Source organism: Oryza glaberrima, chromosome 11, assembly GCF_000147395.1.
Source record: "Oryza glaberrima chromosome 11, OglaRS2, whole genome shotgun sequence".
Taxonomy (NCBI): domain Eukaryota; kingdom Viridiplantae; phylum Streptophyta; class Magnoliopsida; order Poales; family Poaceae; genus Oryza; species Oryza glaberrima.
In genome coordinates this window covers 8,077,483-8,103,120 of record NC_068336.1, presented here as the reverse complement: position 1 = coordinate 8,103,120, position 25,638 = coordinate 8,077,483, and the positions used below count along the sequence as shown (strand labels likewise).

Here is a 25,638-nt window from a genome sequence, read left to right as displayed (position 1 = left end):
ATCCAAGTTAAATTTGCAGTTGTACATCGTCTACCTGGGGGAGAGGCAACATGAGGATGCTGATCTTGTCACTGCCTCACACCACACCATGCTGGCCACAGTTCTCGGCAGGTAAGCCAAAACAAAAACGCACAATTTAATTTGAATTTATACGCAGGCTCGATGCAACTGTTCATATTCAATTTGTAGTTCAAAAGGTTCCGAAAGTTGGACAAAGCTACATGAAACTAAATTAGATTTTTTTGTTCTTACCAAGATCATGAAATTCATGCCTTGTCATCGCTAGGTTGTTCGCTTAAGTGTTGCGTGACTCGATCTAGTTATATGATTAACGAGGTGATTCCCCACGCTTTGTTGCCAAAATCACTAAGCAATTCTCAAAATATTTTTTTTTTGACAATCAAGCTAGGAGTAGAAAGGACAAATAACGAAGCATCAGTGTTTATTAGTACTTATGATAAAACAAACAAATGATGCCCACGCTTTAATGTGAAATATATCGATAAATATATGTTAAATATTATAAAAATGGTATATATATTTGTTAAAATATTGTGCAAATGATGTGAGGGGTGATTATTGGATATGCTTGTATGTTGATTTGTAGAATTAAATAAATTGTAGATGATGTTGTATGCTTGTATGATGTGAAATATGTAATTATTGCTAGTGCGTGGTTTGCATCTTTAGCTTTAAATTTAGAGGACTATAAATTTATATAAAGTATAGATATGATATTGTCTTAATTTCTAGGCTCCGAGCAAAGTTTTGATTTAAGCGAGGGTTCCAACAGTAAGCTAAAACCCAATGCAATCAATTAGGAAAGGAGGATAAGTTGGCATTTTGATGACGTGGTTCAGTGATATTCTTCTTTTTGGAATCAACTTTTAGGTGGTGTTTGGTTGGAGGGACTAAAGTGGGGCTAAACTTTAGTCCCTTTCACAAAAGTATAAGTCCTATACTTTTGTGAAAAGGACTAAATTTAGTCCCTAGTTCCCAAACACCCCCTTATCTTCGTGTGTTGTCCAATGATATTACTGGCATTAGCATCAGTTTTGTTCTGATCTACGTACGTTCGATGTGGACTAATGATGATGGGAACGGCTCTAGTACTTCACTATTAATCGATGGTCCAGAAACTGAAAAAGTCAGAATATAATTCCATGGCCCACAAAACTTTACCATTGACATTTCTGGATGCACCTTTAGTCATCTGAAGTTTGCTTCACTGATGCAAAATTTGAGCTAGTGTGATTATCAAAAACACTGCATGAAGTTGTACCACACTTTTTTGTTGCGTTCAATCACAGAGGCTGGAGATATTAACCATTTCCATTGCATTAAAAAAATATGTTGTACTCACAAGATAGGATAGTGTCGACGGTTGATGTCGCGATTCCGGTATTTGCATAGTATGGGGATCGTTGGTACTAAGATATACGCGAGACTGAGGTAAAAGAGACAGATACAAGGATTTTTATACAGGTTTGAGCCCCTGAATTGTCAGGTAATAACCCTATATCCTGTTGGCCGAAACCGGTATTGCTCTTATTCACCATAATCACACCAGTACAATATTTGGGGTAGCCTATCTAACTATTGTCGACTTGGCGGTCTGTAGGTAGTCGACAACAGGGTAGTCTTCCTCCTCGAGTTCGTGCCCGGCGAGATCAGAGACAGCGCTAGATCCCTACGGCCGGCCTCTGTAGATACTGGATAGATCGATCCAGGCATATCTCTGATGTCGATATCCGGCGGCTTGTCTTGGAGTATGTTGGCTTGTATGTTGTGGCTTCTGTTGTTTCGTAGATTGTGGTGGGTGTTGATTGAGGTGGCCGTATGTCCCCTCTCCTCCTAGGGGGCCTTGTATTTATACATAGGTGTCCCCTTGTCCAAGTAGAACTAGGGAAACCAATATAGATACAATCCGAGTAGTCCTTGTCGTTTCCATATAGAACTCTGGTTGTCTTTCCTTATCCGGAACTCCTTCTATATCCACAGGTTGTTTCCGTATAGGACATGGTATGTGGTGGGCCCTGCCGAGATTTAGTCACTATTAGGTATGTGGTATCCATAACCCTGACAAATAGTTAAATGCAAAATTATATAATAAAGAGATTTGCTCTGGTATAAGAAAAAGTATCTCGAGGTACCGGTACCTCACGGTACCAAATCGTTTCCGATCGTTGGATCTAACCGTGCCCATTTTGTCTAGCTAGATTTAACGATTGAAAATGATTTGGTACCGTGAGTTACTGGTATCTAGATGTACTTTTTGTTGGACTGAACAAATCTCTTATCTTTGACCATCAATTTCTCTTTCAACTAGTAAGGTAGCCCGCGTAGTTGCGCGGGCATCTTATTTAAATTTTATTATTAGGATTTTGAATACTATGACTTTGTCTCTCGGCAAAAGAATTTGAATGTTCCTTTATAACACATGATTGAAAAAAAAGTATAAAGGCCAGAAACATGTTAGAAATACATGTGTAAAACAGCGAATAAACAGATTTTGGATAGTAATCGAATTTTGTACATAGTACAGAAATAATATGAATTTTAAAATTCGTTAACCCACATAGATGAAATCATCATCTTTCATTGCATAAATAAACTGCAGTTAACCAAACAACCTTTCCGTTAGCAGCTTGATTTTCTCGATCCCATGCGAAGGGAAAAAACATACGCATGCATCTTATTACTATTTTATTAATTTTATTTTCTATAGAGATATACCGCAACTTTTTGGATATCAGCTAATTGTTATGTGCACCGTGCATTGATACCTCGTAAGCAATATGATTTAGGGATTAGTAGATAGTGGTAGTGTGGATATACCTCGTAATAATTGATCAAGTATATTGTATACTACATATTAAGCGTTTTAGTAGCTTTCTAAAGAACTTATCGGAGTGGCTACTCCCTTATCCTATATATCTATAAAGTTCATTCCCAATAAGTATAGCTAATGCTAATTCTCTCTTCTCTCATGAAGCCACAACACCATAATTGTTTTTAGCCCTTGGATGATTCATCAAGGGTGCAAATTGCATCTCTTCTCCCCAAAAGCCACACCATACAACTCAACCATTTATAACTTTTGAATAATTGATGAAGGTACAAAATATACAAGCACATGAAAGAAAATCATATAGTAAATAAGATATTTTTTCTACTACTCATATCTACTATTTTATTACACAATTCTCCTACAGCAATGTACGGGCCATCTAGTTCATAGTGAGAACGTTTCCCAGACTGCTAAACGTGCTATATTTTATCTTTTTCTGATATTTTCTATTATTTTCTCTAATTTATTATAGTATCATGTACAATTTTAAGAGTGTTCATAAGATGTTTAATGGACTTGAACTTTCCTATGTTTATTTTTGCATGGTATCAGTAGGATATGAATTTTTTCATCAGACTTACTATAATGTATTCGTGCAAATTAAAGGACGGTATAGTGATGCAATCAATAGGAATCCCAATCGCACACTTTTTTTACTATAATTCAAAGGAGGTTTAAATTTTAATTTTAAATCCCAGCTATAGTTTTGGGCTGAGTTCAAACTTTTTAACAGTGTATTGCTCTTTGGACTTCACAAAGAAAACAAAACGAAAGAGAGGAACGTGGGAGCTACGTGGGTACATACTTATTTACACCTAGAAGTGGGGACTTTTAGAGATAAATTAAATTGGTAGTTTTTTAAGATGGATTCAATGCATGGATAAAACAATGGTCTAGCAAAATAAATGAAAACCAACGGTTAAATGCTGTTTTTCTTAGAATTTATGTGATTTATTATAGCGCCACGTGGTAGCTTAGAAGCGTTTATAGGGATGCTATGTGGCGGCTTAGAACCATTTATAGAAATGCTATGTGGTGGCTTAGTAGCATTTAGACGAAGTTTATTGGACTTTCGGTATATAATTAATAGATAGATAGATGGTAGATTATCAGTAATAAAAAGAATTAAGCTGAGCATAAAACCAACATATATATTTTTTATAAGTTAATACATGCAAGATGCACGCATGCATGTAACCCTCCATGAAGAGGACATAGACAGATGTAACCATGGTGCTTTAGCTCTCAACAACTTATGGAAAAAAAAAAGAACAGATGATGCATATACATGCTTGAGAGGTGAGCAGATTGCCGGATTGGACGTTTTATATGTTAGCTGTTAATTTTTCTTTTCAATCTGTAATTGTTTTTTTGGTTTTTTATCTTTTTTTATTTCGATCTTTTTTTTATCACTTTTGGATGTATTTTCTCTCATATAGAAACGGTATATTAGAAGTGAGAGATTATATTTTAATGGATCTAATAATTTAATGGTCCAAAATAACGGATCCATAGTCTAAGTGTTAGATGTTTCACTTTTTCTTACAATTCTCTAATTTATTACCGCGTCACATGGCGATGTATGAGCGTTCGTAAAAAGCCACGTAACAACTTAAGAGTGTTTGTAGAAAGTTTAATAGACTTTTAGTATATAACAGATATATTGTGATACAAGATGTTTAATTTAATGGATATTTATTATTTTCTAGCTAGAAATTAAGCAGGCCACAGTGAGCAAGCAGATATGACGTAAAATTTTTTGCGACCACTTGATAGTATATGTTATTTATTTTTTGCTATTTGTAGGAGTATTTGTTAAACGATGTATTTCTTATATATCAAAACACATGGCTAATGTAGATAAATAGAATATGTTGTAAAAATTTATAATTATTTAGTTATCTAATTATTTTTTACGTAATAAATTTATTATCTAAAAAATTAGAAGATGGATGGGATGAAGAAAAGAGAGGTTGTGAGGGAGTAACATACGTACACGTACATGTACGTGCTTTACGTGAGGAGTGGAGGCCCATGAGGGGAGCGGGAGAGGATGGGATCTTGGTTTATTTTGTTTAATATAGATCTAATGGTGCAAAATAATGGGCCCGCTATATTAAGTGAAAATCAAGGGTGAGATGTTTTGCTTTTTTCTAGAATTTCTTGGATTTCTCTAATTTATTAGAGTGCCAAGTGGTGGCTTAGGAGTGTTTGTAGGAAGTTTAATGGACTTTTAGTATATAATAATAGATAGATATTTCAATTCAACTTCAAAAAGTGTGATATGGTTATATTTTGCAGTTACCGTAGTTTGATGGTTTGGCATTTTTTATTTTTGCCAACTACTGTTATATTTGAGCTATTGTACTGCTGTGATTTATGTTCTTTGATGTCGTTTTATAGTTTTGCAGTACCCCATCTCACAGTTTTTTTCTTGTTTCCCCTTGCTTTATATTATTAACTTGTGTTCCAAAAAATTAATCCGTTGGTTGAATATAGAGTTCAAATCTTCATCACAAAAATAAATAAATAAATAAACAAATCAGATCTGACATTACCATGTGATATTTTTAGCATTCGTTGTTTATGGTTTCGTTTTGTTTTGAAGCGAGGAATTGGCTTCGGAATCAATTGTCTACAGCTACAAACATGGATTTTCTGGCTTTTCTGCAATGCTCACCGAATCACAAGCAAGAAACATCAGAGGTAATTAAAAGAATGCTCTAAATTAATTACATGCTTCAGAAGCGATCTAGCCATATAGGTGCTTTGATTGCTTATGAAACCCAAGGTTAATATATGAAATACCTTCTGAAAGAGACTACCTATAAATTAATTCTTGTCATATATACAGGGCTACCTGGAGTTGCCAGTGTGTGGATAAACCAAATGCATAATGTTGTTACAACTCGTAGCTGGGACTTCATGGGACTGCCCTATAATCAGACAAATGGACTGCTGGCACATGCCAAAATGGGAGAGGGGATCATCATCGGAGTTATTGATTCAGGTCTGAATATTATATTTCTGGAGTTCATTTTTTCATAACAAAACAGATGCACTTACACTCAGCCACTCTCATTGTTCTCGATGGAGGAATGAAATATTGATTTTCTATTATAAAGTTATAAAGTTAACTTAACAAATAAATTAGTGTATTAGTCCTCATCGAAGAGTTTGTTTGGTAGAGCTCTAACTTCTAAATTTAACTCCAGTAGTCGGGTCTGAAGTGAAATTGTGTAGCAGCCTAAGGGCTTGTTTGGTAGAACTTCAACTCATAAATTTAGCTCCAGAAGTTAGGTTTGGAGTGGAGTTGTGGAGCAGCTTAAACCTAGCTTTACTTCTCTAGTTCATTTTGGGCCTGTTTGGCACAGCTCCAGCCCTGGAGCTGGAGCTCAGCCAAACAGTTTCAGCTCCACTAAAACTGGGAGTGGAGCTGGGTGCTCTCTCACAAAATGAACTAGAGTTGTGGAGCTGGGTTTAGGCAGCTCCACAACTCCACTACAGACCCAACTCCTGAAGCTAAATTTAGGAGTAGGAGCTGTACCAAACATGCCCTTTGTTAGAGCACTCCACCTAGCTCCATCCCTGTTTTACGTGGAGCCGAAACTATTTGGCTGAGCTCTAGCTCCAAAAAAGATGATGCTGGAGCTGTGGTTGTGACAAACAGGTCCTAAACCTAGGTATAGTTCTCTAGTTCATTTTGTGAGAGTACTCTACCTAGTTATGCTCCTATTTTAAGTGAAGATGAAACTGTTTGGTTGGGCTCCTGCTCCATGAAAGGTGGAACTGGCCAAATAAACCAAAGTTTGTTTTATAAGAGTACTCTACTTAACTTTGCTCCTATTTTAAATGGAACGAAAACTTAAGAGAGATGGAGTTAGACTAGGAGCTGTGCCAAGTAAAAAAACTGTACCCAACGGAGGAGGTCCCACTCTCGCTTCCTCGTTTCTCTCTGCGCTCGCGCGGTCGCCGCCGGCGTGCGAAGGGACGCGAGCTTTGCCCACAAGGAAGGCGCCTGATGCCCTGATCTTGCCGCGCCATTGCCGCGAACCTGGGGCGCTCGACGGCGGCGAGAACAGCAGCTGGCCAGAGCGCACGGGGTGGCGCCGCCGCCAGAGCCTCCAGCTCACGGCATGAGAAGAGGCCGCGCGGCGCCAGGCGGTTCATTTCCATGCCGGTGAGGTGATGGTGATGACCTCATCCCTCCCCTTCCTCCATGGCGGGGCATGCATGGTTGTTGTTATGGGGACGGAAACCATTCCGTGGAAACGATTCGTGCTTGTCTTTACCGCGTGCACACAAGGTGTTCGATGAATTGTCTGAACTCTGAAGGTGAGATGGTGGCAGTGGGAAGACTTAGAACTTAGAAGGAATTGAAAAGGTGGGAGAGGCCATGAGCAGAGAAAGGTGAGAAAGGCTGCACCCAGGGTACTCCATGATCGTGCCTCGCTCTATTTTCCTTTCCATCCCCTTGTCTTTCCACAAGTTATGGTATTGCCCATGATTTCATCTACTTGTGACTATGATTTAGTATTACCAGCTCTGTGCGATAGTAGCAGGCTCCCATCCTGCGTTCCCCTATACTTAGGCATCGCAAAACCAAAATTTTTGGTCAAACAGATGAGCACAGACAATAAAAGGCCATTTTGTAAGGCGAGTTATTTTTTTTTCTTTTTGAGCTGCGCTGTAGTACTCTACAAGGTAAGTCACAAGTAGAAGTTACAATGATCCCATCTTCTCTGTGTGGCTTCAGATGGTAAATATATATGATAATTGGAAACAGTGTTGGATAGTAATTTGAGCTATCAGTTGATATATATGTAATCCCATTATACATGAGGAATATTTAGCCACCTTCACATGATCATTTAACAAGAACACAAAATCATATTAAGACAAGTACACATGGGAAATGATATCTTTATCTATATCTTACTTGAGTTATCTGATGAAAGTATTTAGTCCATGATACAAATTGACATTTTTTCCCCACCTTTAGGTATCTGGCCAGAGTCACCGAGTTTTGATGACACTGGCTATGCTCCTCCTGCTGCAAAATGGAAGGGGATTTGCCAATCTGGCATGTCCTTCAGAGCTAAGAGTTGCAACAGAAAGATCATTGGTGCAAGATGGTATGCTGATGATTTCAACAAAAGCCAACTTGAAGCTGCAGGTGAATTCCTGTCCCCCAGAGATTTCGATGGCCATGGCACCCATGTGGCCTCCACAGCAGCTGGCAGTGTTGTCCGCAACGTTAGCTTCTATGGTTTGGCTTCTGGCATTGCGCAGGGTGGTGCCCCGAAAGCTCACATTGCTGTCTACAAGGCTTGCTGGAGCATCGGTTGCAGTGAGGCGACCATTTTCAAGGCAATAGATGACGCCATACATGATGGAGTTGACGTCTTGTCACTCTCCATACTCAGCCCAACAGGGCACACTCCAGCATTTCATGCAGTGATGAAGGGCATACCGGTGATATATGCAGCTGGGAATGATGGGCCATATACCCAGACAGTGAACAGTGTTGCTCCATGGCTGTTAACAGTTGCAGCATCGACAATGGACCGGCTGTTTCCTACTGTTGTCACTCTTGGAGATGGACAGACGCTTGTGGTATTTTCTTCCGTCTACTGAAAAAACTAGTATAAAATACATAGATGAACCCTGCGTATGTCATGATTTTAAGGATCACGGGGGTTGAATTATTGACCTCAAGCAAGCAACACTGTATTCTCTATCACTTAATCGTACGTGCAGTAGGTCTCATCTATTTATTAGTTTTATTGAAATTTAATTCAGAATAACCATTATGTCTATGATGCTCGTAAGTAATACATGGGACCATGATACTTTCAATTATAAATTATTATAATTCCTAACAGATAATTATAAATTATTTATACCATGATACTTTTTGTGTGCAACTCTAAATTCATAATTAGCTATGTGCTTGTATAGATTATTAAATTCAGTTTCATGTTGTACTGCATGCATGTCAGTTCGCATCATTCCACTTTCTCAATGATTACAGGGACAATCCTTATTTGTGGCAACACGGAAAGCAAATCAGTTTCACACGCTCAAGCTCTACTATAATGACATGTATGCTTATACTATATGCTCTTAATTTTCCTAGCTATATCACCTACTCTGTGTTGCTTAGTTTTGGTAATTTGAAGTCATTGTTTGTCAAGCCTTTTTTTTGCAATGAAACTTTATTAGCATAACTTTCAAATGAAATAGTTCTTAATTTTGCAGGTGTAATTTGACTATTGCAAATAGTACAGATGTGAAGGGGAACATCATCCTTTGCTTTAATCTCAATGCCATTTTCACTACCACACAATTGGTTGAGTTAGCAACAGCATTGGTTAAAAGTGGAGGGAAAGGATTTATTTTCACACAGCGAAGTAGTGACCGTCTTGCTACTTGGCAATTTCAAGCTTTGACTATCCCAATTGTTTCTGTTGATTTAGAGGTTGCCTTCAGGATTCATCAATATTTCAGGTATGCGTAAAGTTAGGATTTTCATATGCATGCTTTACACAGCAAGTTGTTGTTTATTGAAGAAAAAACTGGCAGAGGGCACTACCATTTAACAAATAGCACGTCAAGCAGTGAAAATTGGCGTTCAAGTCATAATTGCATATAGCAAATTAGCAATGTTGCCCTTAGACTACGAAATGGGTGGTTAATATTTGTTTTTGCTCCATCTAGTAAAAATAAAATGACTAAAGAAATGGATGTTGTTTGTAATGATCTCTTGGACCATGAAGGAAAAAACTGCTGTCGGTTGTCATGCAGCAGCGACTTGTTGTAGAGAAAGAGGAGACAAGAAATAGGAAATGAACTTACATCTTATTTTCTTAATTTGATCTTTGTAGAACTTACATACATGTCTAATAATAATTTAGTTCCTTAACGTTTTCTTTTGGAATGCTATTTTGATGTTGTGTGCAATTGTATTGTCAGCATTCTAGCATCTTTAGAGTGTTCCTGATCTACTTTTACGAACAAAATTTTGTAAGAAATCAAATTATTCCCCTAAATTTGAGGGAATACTACATAACCCTGAACATTGTTCATCTGAAGACAGAACCAATTGATATTTGAGAACACAAAGTTAGGAAAAAAGTAGTTCCATTTCTCATCATGAGTAATGGCATTCTTGACCACCTCTGAATGAAGGACATGTTCCTGGGTAGTTTCATTTCATTTTGAATGTTCTTTTTGGATATCTAAATTAAATAAATGGAAATAAGTTTATTGAGAAAAAGCATAGTACCATAGTGAAAGAATTAAGAGACAAATGGAGATAATGTTTATTACAGAATATAAGAGCATATAAATAAAGTTGTATAATATTACATTTCATTGGCGATACTGTAATAAATTATACATATAAACAAGACATGCAATTTGTAACCCACTCTTCAAAATACCAGCCAAAGAGCTTTTCCTTGGCATATACATGCATGTTTGCTAAATCAATTGGTTTTACACAGTTCTCCATTTTCTTGACAGCACAACTCAGAGCCCGCTGGTAAAGGTTTCTCCAAGTCAAACAACTACTGGAAGAGGAATTCCTGCTCCAAAGATGGCAGCTTTCTCATCTCGGGGCCCAAGCTTCATCTACCCTACAGTTCTCAAGGTATATATCTGGGATTATCACTAACTATTTTCTCATGTAAATGACCAAAAATAAAATGTCCCTGTAGTGGAATGTCCCTGTGCAGATAAATCATAGTTCAGTAGATCTATAAATGGTTTCTATGTCTGTCAATTTATAGTAATGTTGGAACTGAGTTTTCAAATGCACAAAAATAAAATGTGTTATGGTAATGTTGTAGCATTCATCTTAGCTAATGTTGTGAAAACTACAGATTCTTAAATTTAATATAATGATAAAAGGAAAAAAAATCTACTTCGCTTATTTAGGGATTGCATGGTGTACCTTTATCAAGTAATCAGTTAAATAGTTCTGGACAATCACAATGACTACCACTTGTATCTTATGCTTTAAGACGCAATGAAGGACTTTCAATTTCCATGCTTGATCTCTTAAAGAAGAGTTTCTGGAACCTTAAAACAATAGTTACAATATTTATCAGACATGAAATTTTATTTTAGCATTAAAATCCTTTTTATCTTATTGAAGATGTATGGATGCAAATAAACAAGATAACGCATGTCATGGCACATGGTACTAGTCTTACATTTATTGGCACTGCTGTGCCAAATACTCTCTCCGTTCCAGAATAAGATAATTTTTGGCCCCTCCCATTTGTCCCAAAATAAGTTCATTTTTGAGCAATCATTACACCAGAGTTTGTAAAAGTTGGAGATAAACACATCGGGAGTAGATAAAGAGGGGCATAATTGCACTAGGATTTGATAAAGTGTTTCTATTCTTTTTGGTTTTGCATTTGTATGTGAGGGGTGTGTGAAAAATGAACTTATTTTGGGACCGCAACAACCCCCTTAAAGGTTAGAAGTTGGTAAACTTGGCTCCCTTGGATTAATATATACTGTCCAGATTCACCTAAACTCGAGCTACAAGAGACTAATTCCATTTATACACAATACACATGAGCCACTGGGCCTGTAATCAATTGAGCCAATGCTAATATCCACCTCGAGTCCTTAACCCACTTACAGCAAGTCTAGTAGTACAGCCCACTACTTACTCCAAAAATTACCACATCAGAAAAAATCATTGTTTAATCAATGCGTTGTTATTTAAAGTATTATTTTTCCTCTTTGTCCCATGCGCTCTCTCCTGACACAAGTGGCATTGAATTGGTTGAATTGCTCAAGCATGCATGGGAGCGCGAGTGCAGCTAGCGCTTAAATAGTCGCCCGATGATATACTCTCTCACCTCCAACTCACTGCTAAAACTGATGTGCGGGCTTGTATCTAGCTATTGTACCTACTCTTAGGCTCTGTTCATAAGTGCTCGTTCCCAAGTCCCTTCGCCTCATTTTTCACGCGCACGCTTCCCAAATACTAAACGATGCGTTTTTTGTAAAATGTTTCTATACGAAAGTTGCTTAAAAAAATCATATTGATCCATTTTTGAAAAAAAATAGCTAATACTTAATTAATCACGCGCTAATGGACCGCTCTGTTTTCCGTGTGCACCGTTTCCGGTTGGGAACCTCCAGCAACGAACAGAGCCTTAGAAAGCTGATGGCCTTGGAATCACATCACTGCACATTAAATGCTTGGAACCATTAGGTGGTATTCTTTTGTCCTAAAGATGAAGATGAAGATTAAGTTTTTTACGCAAAACGAGGTGGTATTAACGTATGATTGATTGAGTTTTAATTATTACAAACTTGAAAAATAGATTAATATGATATTTTAGAGAAACTTTCATATAGAAAGTTCGCACCGTTTAGCAGTTTGAAAAGCGTGCTACGAAAATCTTAATCTTCATCCAATTCTTGTTGGAGAAAAGAACGGGACCTTAGTATGCACATGTCCATGCATGCTATGCCTATGTAGGTGTGGGGTATATACGGACAACTATGTGGTTAGAGGGATCCTCTGCTATGCCATATTTGACACTATAATGCTGGGACATGCTTTAGTCCTCCACACCCATTCTGGACAGGTTATGTTCACTGATCGATGAAGCAACCAGATTGGTCTTGGTCCTTGCTTTGCCCAATAGAGATAACAAGTTTACTTGGCTCCATTTGGTTCTATGTTATCTAAACACCCAAAATGAGACTATGGGAGTAACCTCATCGTTGTTATGCAAATTTGCGCTCAATCTACCACTATTTTTCCTTGTTGCATCCAGTTAATCCTTGAATGATAGTGTGCTTATATACTATTTTTTAAGATGCAGCAACAACTAAGGTAATGTTTTTCCGTTTATTTTACTTTTAATTTGATGAAAATATTGAAGTTGAACTGTATTTCCTTAGTATATATGTCAATGGCTCAATGTAATTAACATTTTGAATATTATTTCTACACATTCCAAACAGCCTGATGTTGCTGCACCTGGGGTGAATATTTTAGCAGCAGCACCACAGGTTGGTATATACAAAAAACTGGGGCTCCCCTATTTCTTCAATTCAGGGACATCAATGGCTTGCCCACATGTCTCAGGCATTGTGGCCTTGCTCAAGTCACTCCACCCAGACTGGTCACCTGCTGCTCTCAAATCAGCAATCATGACAACTGGTAAGTACAACTCTAATTGCTATTAGTACATTAGGAAGTAATTTCATACAAATTGAGAGAAATTATTCAACACCATAGTTTTGTTAATGGATATCCCAGTTTCTCAATACTAGAAAAACTTCTGTGCAGCACACATTACGGATAACAATGGTCTCCCATTGGTAGCTGATGCAACCCCAAACAAGATCGCAGATCCTTTCGATTATGGAGCTGGATTTGTTAATCCGACTAAGGCAAGCGATCCTGGACTTATATATGATATCGATCCTTTGGATTACCAAATGTTGTTCAACTGCATGATTGGATCAAACACGAATAGAAGCTGCACAGCAATTGAAAGTTCTCTCTTTGACCTTAATCTCCCATCAATTGCCATCCCCAATCTCAAGACATCACAGACAATATCAAGGACAGTCACCAATGTAGGCCAACCTGATGTAGTGTATAAAGCATTTCTTCAACCTCCTGCTGGCATTGATATGCTAGTTAAACATAAGATGTTGGTGTTTGATAAGAACACAAGGTCGCAGTGTTTCAAGGTAACATTCAAGGCAAGACAGAAATTCCAGGGCGACTATACATTTGGTAGCCTTGCTTGGCATGATGGAAGCAGCCATTGGGTCCGTATCCCAATAGCTATTCGTGCTGTAATCGAAGATTTCTACTCCACTGTATCCTGAATCACAACTATGCTTGTGAAAACCATGTTTGAGTATATGACATATGTATTGGGTAAGCAACCCTCTGTTGTGGGGATTACAATAAAATGACAACTATTATTGTGTATTTGGATTTTGTTTATAAAAATAAAAAATATTGTTGTATTTTTATAATCCTGATATTTATATGATGTTTTTCAATTAATCTTTTGGTGGAACCTACTGAGTTCCAGAAACTCGTGCGGTTGGAATGATCAATGGGGGATTCAACTGCACACATATCCGGTGAAACAAGTGTTCTTATTTTTGCAGCAATACATTTGAAGAAGGGCGCAATTTGGAAAACCTCACAATGAAATTCGTATTCAGAAGGTGGTTCAATTCAACATCCTGAGGAAGCTGTTTTTGCCGCAGTCCTACCGCATAAAGAGCAAAGAACTGATGGGTGAGTGCCTGAGTTGGTTCAGAACTGGTACCAAAGAAAATGAAGGAAGAAAGACTCTTGTTTTTAAATCTATATCATCGGTTTCTGCTTGATAGACAAATTACATACGTGACTGACACCAGAATATATGTACATTTGCAGGCAGATCATCTGGATTTTCCTCCATTCGTCCCTCTATACAGTTCATGACATAAATAGCATTGTTTCTGCAGCAGGTTGCATGCAAGCTATAGGATACATCTTCTTGAAGTGAAAGTCCGTCTTTCACCATCAACTTACCTCCTATAAATAGTTGAAACATAAAATATTTCCAATTTATACGTGATTGAAGCGGCTTTTATAAAATCCTGCAAAATATTAGTAAAAAAAAAATCTATCTACACCCTCGAACTATTTCATTGAATCACTTAATCCCTATCCTATTTTTTAGCTAATTTTACCCCTGAAACTATTTTAAAAAATTGTTCACTCAACAGTATTTCCCTCCTTTGATCTATCAAATTTTAGCACAAAATACGATTTATATATAGAGAGAGAGAGAGACAAAAGGAGAAATGTTAATAGGGCATAAGTTGAACCGTTTTTAAATGTTCGGGGGTGTAAAATAAGCCGATAAATTGTTTAGGGTGTTAAGTGCTCCATTGAAATAGTTTGGGGAGTGAAATGGACTTCTTTTTAGAAAAAAAAAAATCTTATGTGCCAAAAGAAAATTCTAACAGGGTTTGGAGTGGTGTGCCATGCTTGATTTTTTTTGAGTGAAAGTAGCATGCCAAAAATCATATGACCAAAGTGAAGTCCATCCTTTAGTTTGGTTAAAAAAATATAAAAGTATGAAGTTCACTTCGTTAAAAAAAAAGGCCCCGTCCGGCAAAAGGGGCTCAAGGCTTGCTACAACTGTAACCAGACAATGCACAAACCACTATTGCCTGCTTGCAGAGCAGTCGTAAAAGGGCAGCCGAACATACCCGAAAGCAATGGATTTTCTTGAAGTGATAGTCCATCCTTCATTGGGCACTGTTCTTTCTAGCTTCTCAGCTTTGCTGTTTTTCGTGAGTACATTTTCTGAACGGTTAAACAACGTAATTATTTTTGCAAATGTTTTCTACATACAGAAGTTTCTTTATAAAAAAGGAAAAACCAATTTTAAAATTTATAATAGCTAATGCTTAATTTATCTTACACTAATAATATTTTTCGTTTCACGTGCCATCAGTAAGCTCCAAGAGAAAATGTTACCACCCATTTGTAGGGGAGTTAAAGAGAAAGTAGATGATCCCTGTTTTGGAGTGGTGTCATGCAAGATAAGAATCATATGCTAAAGTGAATCCCATTAGTTTGGTTCCCAAAAGTAAAAGTTTGATGTCCTTAAAAAAAAAAAAGGAAGCGAAGTCAGTCAAATCAAAACAACACAACACTAGTACCTGCCACTCTGCCAGCCATCCTCTTTAGCTTTCCCCTTGTTCCCCTTCTCTCTCTCACTCTCTCACTCGCCGGAGGAGCACCGTGCGGCGGCGCCGACTCCGCCGTCCAGGTTTCCTCCTCGCCGGCGGCCGCGTCGGAGGTCGGCGCACCGCTCCTGATTGGGTCACTCTTCTTACATTCTAGAAGAGAATGGTTAGTCCTTACATTCTAGGGGTTCGCATCCCCTGCCTTTGAAGCCGACGGCCCAGTTTGCCGTTGCTTCTATCCTGCCCATTTATCTTTTAATCAATGGATGCATGTCTTCGTCCCACGTCATGGACAATTAACAGTCAATTAATTGATACAATCAGTTGTGTTAATTAGATCGATTTAAAACACAAACAATCATTAGCATTGCTAAACATATTTAAAAAAATCCTTACAATACTTTTACGAACAAAGTTCTCAATATTTGATTTGACTATAAGAATTATAGAAAAAATATACTCATGTACAACTGAAACATTTTTTTCCTAAATACTCCCTCCGTCCTAAAAAAAAGACAAACCCTGGTTTCCGTGTCTAACATTTGACTGTCCGTCTTATTTGAAAAAATTATGAAAAAAATTAAAAAGACAAGTCGCGCATAAAATATTAATCATGTTTTATCATCTAACAACAATGAAAATACGAATTATAAAAAAATTTCATATAAGACGGACAGTCAAAGTTAGACACGGAAACCTATAGTTTGTATTTTTTTTGGGACGGAGGGAGTAAATGTTAGAGAGACAGTTGTGGGTTGTTTAATACGGAGGTGGGATAATTATTTTCTTCATGTTTCTAAATGAATGGATATCAAATATATTTTTTTGCTATCTTTGTTTTTTTTCCTGGTTTACCGGCCGCTTGAGATTGTTTTCTTCAATTTCTCTAATTAAATGCTGCTAGTTAGTCACGATTGATGGAAGCGGTTGATTGAATGAGGGATGGCGTGGATGAAAGCAACGGCAAACTTTGCCTTTTGCCACAGAGGCAGAGGATGCGAACCCACATTCATTCTAGAAGAGAATCTTTACATTTAAGAAATGATTATTTCCTTATGCTCTAAGGAAACTAATGCTGGTTCACTCACAAAACCAGAAAAAATACAGTAGAGCCACTTCTTTACAGTATGAACACCTTTTTCTACCAATTTTTTTTTAAAATCTCTAACTAGCAGGACTGCCCAAGACCAAACTAGCATGTTTTGTGCAGAACTACAAAATAATATTAGAGAAACTACTATCATTGTGTAATTATATACCCTCCAAAATATTATTGACATGTATTTATGTTCTGAACCATAGTAATCTAGGGATTTTACTTTTAAATTCATCTAGGCATAATGTTTCTATAATGTGTGGCTAAATTGAAGTATTATCTGAATCCACTCATAGTTCCTTTTTGTTGTATTTTTCGAATTATTTGTTCTTCATTTTGGTAACTTTGTATTCATACTTCCATGCGTTTTTAACCATACTTCTTCAGAACATTTATTACCCATACATTTAAAAACTTTTTTGTGTATGTCAAGACAGCAAGGCTACTGTGACAATTTCACTTCACACTTTGTAAACTTCAACGTGAAATTCTTTTGCAATGGAGGGATAGAATATGTTGATTTCTTGGTAACATACTAACATCAATACAAAATTCTGAATAAAACGTAGATGCACCTCTAAATTCACTCGATATACGTATAAAATTCCTAGTTCAGTATACTCAATGCCAAGCATATAAAAGGGGGAAAACCTGACAAACAATAATCAAAGGCAAACAATGGAGACAAGTAAAGGCTGTATCTTATCTAGTGATGTCTTGTTTTTTTTTTACCATCTCTTAGTATACTTATTATTACTAGTATGATTACAATGGAAACAAATACTTGCACACACATGCATTGACAAGCGACAAACTGACACATAGATTCTTGTTACAACTTAGCAGAGCATTGGAGAGATCCAGATTATAAGTGCCAAATTGAACATGAATTCAACAACGGATGGCTTGGTACAATTATGGAATGAGTGGGAAATCCAGTTAGTGGTGCTCCTCAGCTTCATCTTGCAAATCTTCCTCTTCTTCACTGGCAGAATCAGACGGTGCAATATTAACATGTTGCTCAGACTTATCATATGGTTAGCTTATGTGGGGGCAGACATGGTTGCAGTATATGCCCTTGGCCTCATCTCCCAAAATGTTCAGTGTGTCAATATATCATCAGTTGGATTCAGTAGGAGTAGCAACCAACTAGCATTCTTCTGGGTACCTTTCCTCCTTATCCATCTTGGCGGGCAGGACACCATGACCGCTTTCTCCATCGAGGACAACAATTTGTGGTTGAGGCACCTGCTGAACTTGTGCATCCAGGTCTTCCTAGCCTTATACGCCTTTTGGTAATCGACAGGTCGACACAACCTGCAACTTCTAGCTCCAGCCATTCTCATGTTTCATACTGGAATAATCAGGTATGGCGAGAGGACGTGGGCACTGAAGTGTGGTAGCAGAAATGGCCTCAGGGAAACAAGTTGGCAATTGCCAAAACTGAATATTGAGGTTGACAAAGGAAGCTACATTGACACAATCTGCTATGTTCTACAATCAATTCTTTGTGTCCATGATCTGTTTTCGGGACGCACCATCTCGCAAATGAAAGAGCGTCAAGTCTTCAGATTCCAAGGAGACAGGCCCCTGGAGCAAGTACCCAAGTTGCTGGAGATTGAGCTTGCCATGATGTCTGATGATCTCTACACCAAGGCCATGGTGCTTCAGACAAGGAGTGGCATTATACTCCGGTTCATCAGCCATGTCTTTATGATTGCGGCATTTGTGCTTTTCCTAATTGCAAGCAACAAACATTAGTACAAAAGAGTTGACATTGCGATCACCTATGTATTATTCATCGGTGGCTTTGTTCTCGATGTTTGCTCCTTCTTCCTCGTTGCGATGTCACCATGGACATGGGCATTTTTCAGAGCTCAAAACTGTAATAGGCTAGTCCACATATCTTGGCTAATTCTGTGTAGTTGTATTGGTTGGCCGGAGAAGAAGCCACTGTGGTCGAGTTCCATGGGACAGTACAACTTCTTGAGCTCCTCCATAGGATTTGATGAGTCAAGGTCATCATCCAAGTTGTTTACTATTCTAAGAAAGATGCTGAATGCGGTTAACAAGAAGCTCTGGTTCAGAAAGATATGGCACATTAAGCATGTCAAGGTTGACAAGGACATCATGGACATCATGGTGACATGGGTGGGGCGGCTCGCTCGCGAAGAGTTTACAAGGATCACACAGCAGCAAAGCTGGGCAAATCTTCGACCAATTATCAACTGCACACTGAATATCCCAGCTAATTCTTTCGGCGATAACATTGTCCTGTTGCATATATACACGGACTTGCACTTGCGAAAACAGCCTGACAACGAGGCCACTGGTGCAGAGAGCGAGACGGCATCAAGCAGCACTGCTGATATCATGGACATATGCAGAAAGATATCCAACTACATTGTCTACCTCTTGGTTGCCCAGCCTTCCATGTTGCCACTTAGTGGCGCTGCCGATGACACAACAGCAGCATTCTACGAGAAGATCAGCAAGAAAGGAAGTAGCAAACAGGATGTTCTGGAGACCTGTTACCAGCTAGTGGAAGATCAGCTGGAGTTTGGTTACGAAGAATGCCTGAAAGAGCAAGAACAACCTGGGCCGTGGTGCGAGACGCTGATGGAGATCAGAGATATGTGGCTGAGGCTCCTCATTTACATTGCCGGCAAGTGCCAGGTAGAGCTGCACGCGCAGCAGCTGGGCAGAGGAGGGGAGCTCCTCACCTTCGTCTGGTTGCTCATGGCGCATCATGACATTGGAGATGTTGCACACCAGGTTGACTTGATAACTAGTAGCGAGACGATGTCCGGGCAGTTTTGTGCATTCCATTTTCCTAAGGAATCAGAGCGATAGACTTCATAGGTAGCTCAATCATTTCACATCTGGTCAGGTGGATCATAGATTTCTTGAGGTTTGTTGTCGGCCTAAGAAGGCGAAATGCTTGGGGCTGTGTTGATGGCTAGCTCCTCTCTTACCAGTTTAGGCAAGATGGTGGCATAGTCACATTAACTGAGGTTCTCATATTTGTCACCCTTAGGCGCAGCAGTAATGGGATGTTTTGCTGAGTTGTGAGGTTTTCCCTTATAGGGAATCTACTTTTTTTTTTTTTAAAAAAAAGACAGAAGCTCAATTTTGCATCAAATTGAAGAGTAAAATATAGGGGCCAGCTAGAAATTTCAGTAGTACAATCATAAACAATCTGAAAAACCACACCCAAAGCAAACAATTGACAACAGGCAAAACAAATATAGATTGATGATCAGTAATTTACCAGTCGCTTTCCCTAGCTAGCCTTCATAGTAAGGCGTCATCCTGAATTGACCGAGCCACCTGCTCAAGGTCATAACAAACATAGTAGAAAATATGACTGTTACGCTCCTTCCAAATGTTCCCCCAACAAGCATAAATAAGAATGCCATAAGACTTCTTCTATAAATGAAATGATACCCAAGATGCCTAAAACTTCCGGTATGAGATCCATATGAAATCCTTTTGCATAGTAGTCCATCTTTATATCCATTTACAGTAAATTTTAGATAGGGAGAGACGGAGTTTCAATAATTGTAGTTTTGGACAAGCAACTAGTCAATCTGATAAACCTTTGAGTATCAATAGGTTCTTAAGTATTTATATTTGATACATGAAAGTCATACATTCAGTATACAGATTTATTTTAACCAACGCTCAGTTTTTCATATATGCTCAGTTTCGAAGAAAATAAAATAAACAGTGGATGCAAGTGTGTCAGTTATTCACTTGTCTTGAGTGAGAATGGAGGAACAACTATGTATTGCCTGTCTATACCCACTTGCGGATATTGAGGCCGGATTTCTATCCATTATCTCAAAAAGCTATGCGTACTTACACGCTCTAGAATTTTCTTTCTTGTCTTGAGTGAGCTTCCATCTTCTACTGCCTGTTCCTGATGCTTACCAATACCCCTGTTTTGTTCACCATCATGATCTGTGCTCCCCATCTTTTCTTTTACCATTTGTCCTGCCCTGTGTCTTTCGATTTCAATTTGGAGATTGCTGGGAAGGACACTGGTAACATTCCTGACAGCAGCCTCTGTGACCTCAACCTCACAAGGTCTTGCATCTATACAATCTATACCGATACGGAGATGCCTGAGGGAAGATATGTGTTCAATGCCTATGTCAAAATCTCCAGATGGAGGACCTGCTCCTTGTGCTTTTATGTCAAAAAGAAACTTCTGAAGCTTAGGCATGGCCCCAACCTCAAATTTTATTGGCCCCATCTCAATCCTCCAAAAACCAAAGTAGAATTCTTTCAAATGTTTGAATCCAACATTATGTATGATAAATCTTCTCTTGGGGACTACTGTTTTTGTCCACAGCCAGAGAGTAATGAGAGAAGGCAAGTTCCCAAGAATCCTAAAAGCCTCCTCGTCCACAGGATTAACCTTAATATCTAGGAATGTGACCTTAGAAAGCGAGGCTATCCAGTCTGGAATTCTTGGAAAATAGTATTCTGTGTACATATCAAACTTCTGAAGGAGATGAGGAGGACAGGACCAAGAATTCAACAAGAAACCGAGAGAGCATCCTTGACTGCCTTCTGATCGGATACGCAGATACTGAAGCTTGTGCTTGCAGAGCTTGATGATGGATGAACCAAAGCTTTCTGTGTAACTTTTCATATCACTGCACATATCACCAATACACCAATTTATATCAAGATATCTTAGTTCAGTCAAACTGCCCATTTCATGCAACGTCGTTGATGGGGCACTAGTGTTAACTTTTATCCATGACAGTTTCTGCAAAGCCTTCATATTTCCAACTCCTTCTGGCAGGCTCGTGTAATCAGCACGTAAAAACACCAGATTCTTAAGCCGAGTAATACTTTTGGGTAATCCATTTATCTTAGTATGCTCTAGCTCTAGTGTCTCCAGTTGTTGTAGTTCGCCTATTTCCTCAGGAAGCTTGCTGATACTTACTTCACTGAGCCTTAGGTATTTCAACTGAAACAATCTACCTATACCATTAAGGTAGTAATTTTCCAATGTATCATTATTTTCTATGTTAATCACGCGCAAAGACTGAAAGTCCGAAATAGGTGGCATATGATTAGTCGACCCATAAACAGTTAGTGAACGGGTACATGAAACAACCCTTTTTGAAGGAATTGTATTACCTTCTTGATGATGAAAGTTAAGGGACAGCCGACGAACCTTATCTTGTAGGCCGCACACACGATTATGGTAACCAATAAATGTTATGAAATTTTCTTCAATCGACTTAGACACAATAAGATCAAGAACCATATCATGTATGCGGCAAGTGTTAGCTCGATCATCATATTTGATTCCCACCACTTGTATCAAGCTCCTGCTAATTAGCTCGTTAAAATAGTCTTCACCCACTTCCTCTAAATTGCATCCACTTTCGGTAGCAATGAAACCTTCAGCTATCCATCTCCGTACTAGTCGATCCCTTTCTATTATGCAATCTTCTGGAAATGTACTGAGGTACAGTAAACATGTCTTAAGATGATGTGGAAGGTCAGCATAACTAAGAGATAGGATTTTTTGCATCCGATTCACAATGGGATCATTTTCAACAATAGAATCTCGATACTTCTCCCATTGTTCTTTTGTTTGTGGTTTATTTACCAACAAACTGGCCATTGTGATGATAGCCAATGGTAAACCACCACATTTTCTTAATATGCCATTTGATACCTCTTTTAAGTGAGGAGGGCAACTGTCTCCTGATCCAAATATTCTTTTGAGAAATAACTTTTCAGCATGAACAGCACTAAGATGTTTCATTTCAAAAACTTTATCTTGGTCAGCAGGACAACATGATTGTGCCACATAACTGATTTGTGTTGTGGCTAATACTCTACTACCAATATTACTGTCCAGCAAAACACATCTGATTGTTTGCCAGTCTGTGGTACTCCAGATATCATCAATTACAATAAAGTACCTATTTTGCATTTTATCATGGAAGTATGTGTTAGTAAAACTACAGTAGTACATGATTAAGAGGTATATATTGTTCAAGGATCTGAATGATCATCATATACAATCCAAAGAAGTAGCTATTTTATTTCAAGATTGATATGTAGAACAGTAAAAGTAGGTAATACCTTTTACAATTGATGAAATCCCTCAGTTTGTTGATGAGCCGCTCCTCATCCCATGCTTCAATTCCTATGTACTCCACCCCGGTGACACTAATTAGTATATTTCTGAATACTTTTCTCATATCAGGTTTCTGGGACACTGACACAAATGCTTGGCAATCAAATTGTCTTCCAATTTTGTCATATACTTGACGGGCAAGAGTGGTCTTCCCTAAACCTCCGGGTCCCCAAATGGATACTACCTTTAGCTTTTGAACCAAGTCACCATCCCCTTCTGTCAACCACTTGATGATATCATTGGTTGGTTCATCAATACCAACTAGGCTTTCTGCCTCTGCATATAGTGCTGGTAACCGAGGGTCAACAGGTACAATAGCACTAGAACTTGTGATGGCTGGATCAATGTTGTACCTCTTGAATCGCTCACTTGCGCTATCAACGCGAGCCTTCAGCTTCAGTATGTCGTTCGAGATTGCGTGACGAGCTCCAAGTGTCCTCACCTGGTGAATTACCTTTCTGAAGAAACATTTCGTATTAGAGCTGTCTGAGCTACGATTGACTCGGTGCATGAAACCGTCAATGCAATCCTCGATGTCGTAGGAGAGCTCTCGGATTTGGTTCCTCCATTCCTTGACCTGAACATCGAGTTCTTCAATATCTGACAGCTTTAGGAGGAAAGCATTCATGCTGCTTAGCTCGTCCTTGAGGGAGATAATCTCGTCGCGCACACCCTTCAGCTTGCTGTACTCCTTCTCCATCAGGGTGGAGATCTTCTCGAGTACGGCACTCGCAACACCCGTCGCAACGCTCACCATGGCATGCTCCATGATCAGAGTAGTATCTGAGAATTGCTATATGTCGTGGGTGTTAATACGGTCTCTGCATCAAGCAAACACTCTCAAGGAAGGTAATGGTTTTGGGTGGGTTAGCTCTGGTGACAATGAGAAAAGGGAGGTTGTGTCTCTCTCAATAGTTTTTATTACTTTGCTTGTAGCCTGGTTCTAGCACACACAAATGGCAAGATCAAACACAGAGGGTGAATACCACAGTTTTGCTTTTCAAGAACTCTGCCAGCATGTCCCTGTCTATGCCTTTGCATTGTCAGATACTGAAGATCGATGGGTATTTGTTGGATCCTGGGGGATATGTAGTCCTCTGAGCTAAGTGATGTAAGCATAAATCAATGAAAAACATATATGAGGGCAGTCTAAGGTGATTAATTTATTAGTTAAATACAACCATGTTCAGAAACTTCTAATATATATGTGAGTAAATGATTTGGTCTTTGAGGTAAATCAACTATTTTGTGAACTTAATGGTAAGTTTGCTTGATAGGTTTGTAAGACTCGCAAATAAGTAGTCACAAGTAGATAGTCCACAAAGCTGTTTAGTAGTTGTACATTGAAAATTATTTCTTTGTAACTTCTTAAATATATGTTACCATTCATAACTTGACTTATAGCTTAGCTTACAACACTGGATTTTGACAAATGCAAACCGCATCTATCATGGCATACTCAATGTTCCTTCTGATTGTACATTTCACAGTCACACAAAGTTAAACATTACAATACTTACCATTCACTGTAATAGTTTTTAGTTAGCAATTACTGATTTATGAACTAAGTAGACACAATTTTTAGTAGGGTAGTGATGTAGTTGTATTGTTCTCATTAACTTTCATAGCTGATACCTTTGTTTAGACCAAATCAACATGGCAATGTGTGCTCATAAAAAATGGATGCTTTCAGGACAATTTCCTGTGTGTGAAGCACATGGTTTGGTAACTACAAGATGAAGGCATCAGCCTTTTCTTTTTCATCAAATTGCACATTGTAAAGTATTTCGCCTTTGTTAACCAGAGTTATCCTATCTACTATTCCTATATAAGTATCACCGTTAGCTGCTTCCACATCATCAGCTAATTAGAGCAGTTGGATTAGTTCATATCATGGTTCGAAATTTCAGCCCCCACCAGCAAGCACAAATCTCCCTGAAATTTTCAGTTTTTTGTCAAATATTTTTAAATTTAGTCAAAATTTGTTCAAATTCAGTCAAAATATGCTAAGAGTTAAAATAATTTCAGTCAAAATAACCCGGAAACTTCTCCAAAGATATGTTAACAAGAATCAGTAATAATGTCCTTAACTACCCCAATTAGCCCTCTTATATCATTCAAATACCTGGGTATTAATTAATACGCCTGCTCATATCTTATTCAAATACCTGGGTTCGAAGTCTCATCCCTTCTAATTATTTGATATTAGTTCCTTTCCTAATATTCGTTTTTTTAATACTGTTAAAACAATTGTCTTCTCCATAGTGGTCTTCTGACGGTGGATTATTGGTGGTTGGTGGAGGATCAAGGCACAGCCAGCATGGCCGCTGGCCGGCATTCTCCAGCAGTATGAGTGTATAACCAGCAGTAGCTGTCCATGTTAATGCTGTACCTTGCAAACGCTGATGATAGTTCTACACGAGGTAATCACTAGCACGCGATATGATCAACGGTTCACTCGTGCCTAGAAACGTACGTAACGCGAGTACAACGCGACGTCAGCACGAATTACGAAGTAAACTGGGCCACCGAATCCACTGAAGTTCTTCATCGGGGCATTCTGGACCGTGCGATCAGTTTTACAGCCAGTGAACTGTTATCTCAGCCCCGGTAGATTCCAGGCGGGTCGTAAGTGCCGCCGCATATAGAAAAACCGAGCGACCGGGCCGGGTCACTCCCGTGTGGGCGTGTAACATGACCGCACGCGATGATGCATGGGCTATATAGCCACAGCCTAACCCTGCCCTATTTTAGCTTGGTGTTTTC

At 38.5% G+C, this 25,638-nt stretch overlaps 3 protein-coding genes across 4 annotated transcripts; 2 read left to right on the top strand and 1 right to left on the bottom strand.

The window, feature by feature from the left end:
• The first annotated feature begins 6,748 nt into the window (after window positions 1-6,748).
• LOC127753839 (subtilisin-like protease SBT3.9) lies at window positions 6,749-13,916 on the top strand. 2 transcript variants are annotated; one of them, XM_052279288.1, is made up of 8 exons: window positions 6,749-7,261; window positions 7,854-8,027; window positions 8,144-8,467; window positions 8,886-8,956; window positions 9,113-9,361; window positions 10,379-10,505; window positions 12,854-13,052; window positions 13,182-13,916. In XM_052279288.1, exons 2-8 carry the CDS (start codon window positions 7,881-7,883, stop codon window positions 13,730-13,732), a joined length of 1,668 nt encoding a protein of 555 aa, XP_052135248.1. In that variant the 5' UTR covers window positions 6,749-7,261; window positions 7,854-7,880; the 3' UTR covers window positions 13,733-13,916. The 2 variants fall into 2 exon arrangements, with proteins under 2 accessions (XP_052135248.1, XP_052135247.1); XM_052279287.1 differs by having other exon boundaries at window positions 6,749-8,467.
• A 1,748-nt stretch (window positions 13,917-15,664) lies between these two features.
• On the top strand, window positions 15,665-19,747 carry LOC127755125 (uncharacterized). The gene is made up of 2 exons (XM_052280765.1): window positions 15,665-15,770; window positions 17,547-19,747. The coding sequence occupies exon 2, from the start codon at window positions 18,546-18,548 to the stop codon at window positions 19,551-19,553; it is 1,008 nt and encodes a 335-aa protein (XP_052136725.1). The 5' UTR covers window positions 15,665-15,770; window positions 17,547-18,545; the 3' UTR covers window positions 19,554-19,747.
• Window positions 19,748-20,538: 791 nt separating this feature from the next.
• On the bottom strand, window positions 20,539-23,641 carry LOC127755658 (disease resistance protein RGA5-like). The gene is made up of 2 exons (XM_052281347.1): window positions 22,818-23,641; window positions 20,539-22,654 (listed from the first exon to the last, which is right to left on the bottom strand). Exons 1-2 carry the CDS (start codon window positions 23,639-23,641, stop codon window positions 20,539-20,541), a joined length of 2,940 nt encoding a protein of 979 aa, XP_052137307.1.
• Between the last annotated feature and the right edge of the window lie 1,997 nt (window positions 23,642-25,638).